This window comes from Alligator sinensis, unplaced genomic scaffold (genome assembly GCF_000455745.1).
Source record: "Alligator sinensis unplaced genomic scaffold, ASM45574v1 scaffold448_1, whole genome shotgun sequence".
NCBI lineage: Eukaryota > Metazoa > Chordata > Crocodylia > Alligatoridae > Alligator > Alligator sinensis.
Window position 1 is genome coordinate 763,411 of NW_005841870.1, and position 6,157 is coordinate 769,567.

Below are 6,157 nucleotides of genomic sequence, written 5' to 3' on the forward strand. Positions count from 1 at the left end.
CCACAAAACCAGTCACCTCATCATAGAAGGAGATCAGGTTGGCCAGGCATGACTTGCCCTTGGTGAATCCATGCTGACTGTTCCTAAGCACCTTCTTCTCCTCCAAGTGCTTAGAAATGGATTCCTTGAGGACCTGCTTCACAATTTTTCCAGGGACTGAGGTGAGGCTGACCAATCTGTAGTTCCCTGGATCCTTCTTCTTCCCTTTCTTAAAGACAGGCACTATATTTGCCCTTTTCCAACAGTCCAGGAGCTCTCTTGATCACCACAAATTTTTAAAGATAATGGCTAACAGCTCTGCAATTACATTGGTCAACTCTCTCAGTACTCTTGGGTGCATCCCATCTGGCCCCATGGACTTGTACACAACCAGCTTTTCTAAATAGTCCCCAACCTGTTCTTTCACCTCTGTTGGCTGCTCACCTCCTTCCAAACTGTGCTGCCTGGTGCAGTAGTCTAGGAACTGACCTTCCCTGTGATGACTGAGGTAAAAAAAGACATTGAGTACTTCAGCCTTTTCCACATCATCTGTCACTAGGTTGCTTCCCCCATTCAGTAAAAGACCCTCAGCTTCCCTGATCTTCCTCTGGTTGCTGACATATTTGTAGAAACCCTTCTTGTTACGCTTCATGTCTCTTGCTAGTTGCAACACCAATTGTGCTGTGGCCTTCCTGATTTCATCCCTACATGCCTGAGCTATAGTTTTATATTCCCCCCGCTAGTTGTTTGTCCAAGCTTCCACTTCTTGTAAGCTTCCTTTTTGTGTTTTAGTTCACTAAAGAGATCCCGGCTATGCCAAGCTGGTCTTCTGCCATATTTGCTAGTCTTCCTGAGCATTAGGGTGGTTCATTCCTGAGCCCTCAGTAAGGTTTCTTTAAAGTACAACCCGCTCTTCTGGACTCCTTTCCCTCTCAAACTGGCCTCCCAGGGGATCCTGTCCATCAGTTCCCCGAGTGAGTTGAAGTCTGCTTTTCTGAAGTCCAGGAGCCTTACTCTGCTGCTTTCCATCCTTCCTTTCCTCAGGATCCTGAACTCAATCATTTCATGGTCGCTGCTGCCCAAGTTGCCACCCACTACTACATTCCCCACCAATTCTTCCATTTGTGTAGCCGGGCAAGAAGCAGCGGTGATGCATAGGAGGTGTACATGCACCCAGTGAGAGCACTGGTGCACCCCGACTGGCCACGCTCGCTGCTTAGGTGATAGGCAGTGGGAGAGGGAGGAGCACTGGTGCTCCCCGCCCCGCCTTGCAAGCACTGGCTGATTGCTGTGATCGCTGCAGCAGCTTCTGGGATTGGCTGCGGCTGCAGCAATCAGCTGGCGCTTGCTCCCAGAAGCGGCCACAGCCACTCCTGGAAGCAGCTGCAGTGATAGCCCAAACAATCGGCTGTCATAGGATTGCTCAGGGGACCCCCCGGTCTGTAGGATCACCCATTTCATAGACATCATCAGGGCTGGAAGGGACCTCGGAAGATCATCGAGTCCAGCCCCCCGCCCAAAGGGCAGGAAGTCAGCTGGGGTCATAGGATCCCAGCAAGATAAGCATCCAGTTTCATCTTGAAGGTGTTCAATGAAGGCGCTTGAACCACCTCCGGTGGCAGGCTGTTCCAGACCTTGGGGGCTAGGACTGTAAAAAAATTCTTCCTTATGTCCAGCCTGAAACGATCTTGAAGTAGTTTGTGACCATTCGACCTCGTCATCCCTTGGGGCGCTCTGGTGAACAAACGTTCCCCCAGATGCTGGTGGTCACCCCTGATAAACTTGTAGGTGGCCATCAGATCACCCCTGAGCCTGCGCTTTTCCAGGCTAAAGAGCCCCAGGGCTCTCAGCCTGTCATCGTAGGGTCTGCTTCCCTGACCTCTGATCATGCGCGTGGCTCTTCTCTGGACTCTCTCAAGCTTCTCCACATCCTTTTTGAATTGTGGAGCCCAAAACTGGACACAGTACTCCAGCTGCGGCCTCACTAAGGCCGAGTACAGGGGGAGAATGACGTCCCGGGATTTGCTTGAGAGACGTCCCGGGATTTGCTTGAGACGTCCCGGGATTTGCTTGAGATCATCGAGTCTGACCCCCTGCATAGGCAGGGAAGAGTGCTGGGTGGGAGAACCTTGCATTTATCGGCGTTGAACACCATCAGATTCTCGTCCGCCCACTTGCTGAGCCTGTCCAGGTCAGCCTGGATAACCTGCCTGTCTTCTGGTGTGGATGCTTTGCCCCAGAGGTTGGTGTCATCGGCGAACTTGGCCAGTTCTGATCGCTTCTGACTCCAGTGTCCACATCATTAATGAAGATGTTGAACAGTATGGGTCCAAGGACAGAGCCTTGGGGGACCCCACTGGTCACAGGACACCACGATGAGTGACTTCCATCGATTACTACCCTCTGGGTCCGACCCCGGAGCCAATTTTCCAGCCAGTGGATCGTGGAGGACCCAAGGCGACAATTGGCCAGTTTCTCCAAGAGGCGATCATGGGACACCAGATCGAAGGCTTTTTTGAAGTCAAGATATATGACATCAATCTCTTCTCCCTTGTCCAGGTGATAGGTCACCTGGTCGTAGAAGGAAATGAGATTGGTCAAGCAAGACCTACCTGCAACAAACCCGTGCTGGCTATCCCTTAAGATGTTGGCGTTGGCCAGTCCATTAAGGATGGCCTCTTTAATAAACTTTTCTAAGATCTTCCCCGGGATAGAAGTCAGGCTGATGGGCCTATAGTTAGCCGGATCCACTTTCCTCCCTTTCTTGAAGATAGGCACCACATTGGCCTTCTTCCAGTCTTCGGGCACTACACCAGAGCGCCAAGAGTTTTCAAAGATCCGTGCTAGAGGCTGGGCTATGATGCTCGCCAGCTCCTTGAGTACCCTGGGGTGAAGATTGTCAGGGCCAGCTGACTTGAAGGTATCCAGCTTCTCAAGATGTTCCTTCACAAAGTCAGCATTAAAGGAGGGCAGGGGATCACCCATGGGGGACCTCCCCCCCCAGTTGGCGGGAGTGGTTGCAGGGGAGGGGCACATGGCCCCCCTCCCCCAGACTAAGGCAGCACCATGACAAAAAGAGTACAGCCCCTAACTGGCCTCTCAAACACTTGCACCAGGAAATTGCCCCTGGATTGCCTGTGCACTGCTGCATTGCCCTCCCAGCAAATGTCCAAGTGACTGAAGTTGGGGGACCTCCCCCCCCAGTTGGCGGGAGTGGTTGCAGGGGAGGGGCACATGGCCCCCCTCCCCCAGACTAAGGCAGCACCATGACAAAAAGAGTACAGCCCCTAACTGGCCTCTCAAACACTTGCACCAGGAAATTGCCCCTGGATTGCCTGTGCACTGCTGCATTGCCCTCCCAGCAAATGTCCAAGTGACTGAAGTCCCCCATGAAAACTAGGGCCTCTGATCAGGAAACTTCTGCTAGCTGTTTGAAGAAAGTCTCATCCACCACATCCTCCTGGTCTGGTGGTCTCTGGCAGACACCTACCATGATATCACCCTTCTTGCTCTCCCCTTTGACCCTAACCCAGAGATTTCCAACAGGCCTATCTCCAGTTTCATACTTAAGGTCTAAGCAATCATACAACTCTTATATATGAAGTGCAACTCCTCCTCCTCTTCTCACCTGCCTGTCCTTCCTGAACAGTTTATACCCATCCAATTCAATACCCTAGTCATGTGATCTATCCCACCAAGTCTCCGTTATTCTTGGGTAAAATGTGAGCCAAGAAGCAGTCTACTAAGTCTTCCTGCTCACAATTCAGAATCAATAAAAACAGGTCACTTCTACTCCACGGGCGTGTCTACATATGCAATTAGCACACAGCAATAAACTCCAGTGTGCGTTGCCATATTGCACTAGAGTTCATTGCTCCTGGGCATGCTGTTTCCACATGCACCCAAGACTGCAGCACCAGGGCAAAGACTTAGACAGCACTAGGGCAAAGACTGCAGGACAAAGCAACCTGAGCTAGCAGAGGCCCTGGGGGTCAGCCTGCCAGCTTGGGACTGCTTTGACTTGGCTCAACGTGCTGCAAAGGGGCTGTCTGGGACACAAGGGTGCTCCAGTGCGGGGCTAGCCAGCAGGCAGCCCCTGCACTGAAACACTCTTGTACCCCAGCCAGCCCCTCCAGCATCTACAGCATCCCCTCCAGTAAAAAACTTTGCGGCAGGATAGTACTTGAACTGAAGTATTTAGGCAACTCTGCAGTAAATGTCTCATGCAGACATGCTCTGAAAGTATTTTTAAAATTTTTTAAAACAAACAAAAGATCCACCCAGTCAACCACTCCCAATACATATTACAGGTACTCCTCACTTAATGTCATCCTGGTTAATGTTGTATCATTATTACATCACTGACCTATTAGAGAACCTACTCATTTAAAGTCATGTAATGTTCAGTTATAACGTTGTTTGGCCACCGCCTGCTAGTAGGTAACTAGCATGACATAACTGGATTCTCTTAACATCGTTTTGCTCAGTCACATTTTTCAAGAACGTAACTACAACGTTAAGCAAGGAGTAGTTGCATTAGGGCCCTGCTTACAAAGGTGGGGGGAGGGATGTGCGGATGCAAGTGAAATGGCACAGTAGGTTTTCCAGGCCAAGGACCAGGACATTTATCATTCATAAATAAAGTTAACAAGCAAATGACCCACATAATGAGATGTAAAAAGCATAGGGGTCAACTCCTACATTCACATGCAAAGCTTGCATGTCACAGAGAAATGGATCTTTGGCTTCTCAGCAAGTCTCAAGCCTGATGTCTTGTTCATAGATTGATTTTTAAGAAAATGCAAATTACCTGGGATAAAAAGATAAAAATCAATCAAAAATCCAGACAACTCAGTACTAAAACTAGAGCCATTGTCCTCACCTTTTTTGAGCAACAGTACTGGTTTGCCAGACTAAAATTTCTACAAGGCCTCTCAACTTTATGTGCTTTACATGCTATAAGTTGGTGGAAAATGGATTCCACAATAGTGACACTTTCCAGACACAAGCTCCCTCATGTATTAGAAATAGTGTCTGAAGCCACCTTGGTTCCCAACATTCCCCCAAGCTTTGGATTCTGCTGCTGTAGGGGACACAGCCTGAGGGGAAGCTTCAGTCCCAATCCATAAGCCAGAGGATGAGGTCTCTCTTGCAGGTAGAAGCATAGAGTGAGGGAGGAACAGATCAGTCAGTGGAAGGCATTTGAGAGCTTCTCTCTTTAAAAGGCTCATAAAGGATAAAATGCTTTGATCTAATACTCAGATCACTGGCACCCTTACCTGAATACTGCTGATTCTTTATTGGGATTCCTTTAAACTAGTTTGAGTTCACAAAATTAGTTTTAGCTAGTGAGTTTTTTTCCTATGGTTTAATACATATGTTTTTACTTTGGTGGAAGTCAATTAAACAAATATTTTTTCTAGCTAAAGAGAACCCCATGTTTTCTGCTTGGAGATAGACATTTCCTGGGGAATGAGGAGGAAGGATACAGGTGGCTGTGGTATATACGTTCTTGTTGACACTGCTCATCCAGCCCGAGGGCAATTCTGCACACACTGCTGTATTTTTTCCCATTTATTTAATTACATTTTCTACTTCTGTTTCTTTCCAGAGCCACTGCTTAGCAGAACCGGATCCCAACAGCATAAGTCTTCTGAATTTCTCAACTCACAATATAAAGTGGCTAAACAGGTTTGCCAAGTCCCAGAGGTAGCATACAAGTAAACATTCTTAATCCTCTCTCCACGTAGAATATGTAGCATTTCCCATAGAACTGAGTGATTAGACTTCCCACTAAACTAGCTAAATGCTAAATTCATACTTCCTTGGTATGAGGAAATTGAAATAATTTCTTGAACAGTGTATTTAAATGTAGAAAACCTGCAGTCATCAGTAGAGAGGGAATGCCATTCCAGCCATTGGTAGTCTCACTTCCTGGCATGCCCGATGTTGAATCCATACTGCAGTGTAGGTGTTTACAGCAGTCGGCTCTCTGGGGGAGGCTGTTAGGGAGTTGTACTTGCACAGAGTGGGAAATGCAAATCACACTCAAATATGGTGAAGTCAGAGCAGCATCTAGAAATAGCAGAGTCCCTCAGCAACAGAGCACCACCACTGCAACCTCTTTCCAGCTACTGTGTTCAAGAGACATAAATTATTATCAGCATGTTGTAGAGCT

General features: G+C 48.3%; 1 protein-coding gene across 1 annotated transcript in view; it reads right to left on the reverse strand.

Moving 5' to 3' along the window:
* PGBD5 (piggyBac transposable element derived 5) overlaps positions 1-5,922 on the reverse strand; it is a 73,924-nt gene extending 68,002 nt beyond the window's left edge. The window contains exon 1 of the mRNA XM_006016974.2: positions 5,860-5,922. Coding sequence (XP_006017036.2) covers positions 5,860-5,920 — 61 coding nt within the window. The 5' untranslated portion in view covers positions 5,921-5,922. The remainder of the gene's footprint in view (positions 1-5,859) is intronic.
* Between the last annotated feature and the right edge of the window lie 235 nt (positions 5,923-6,157).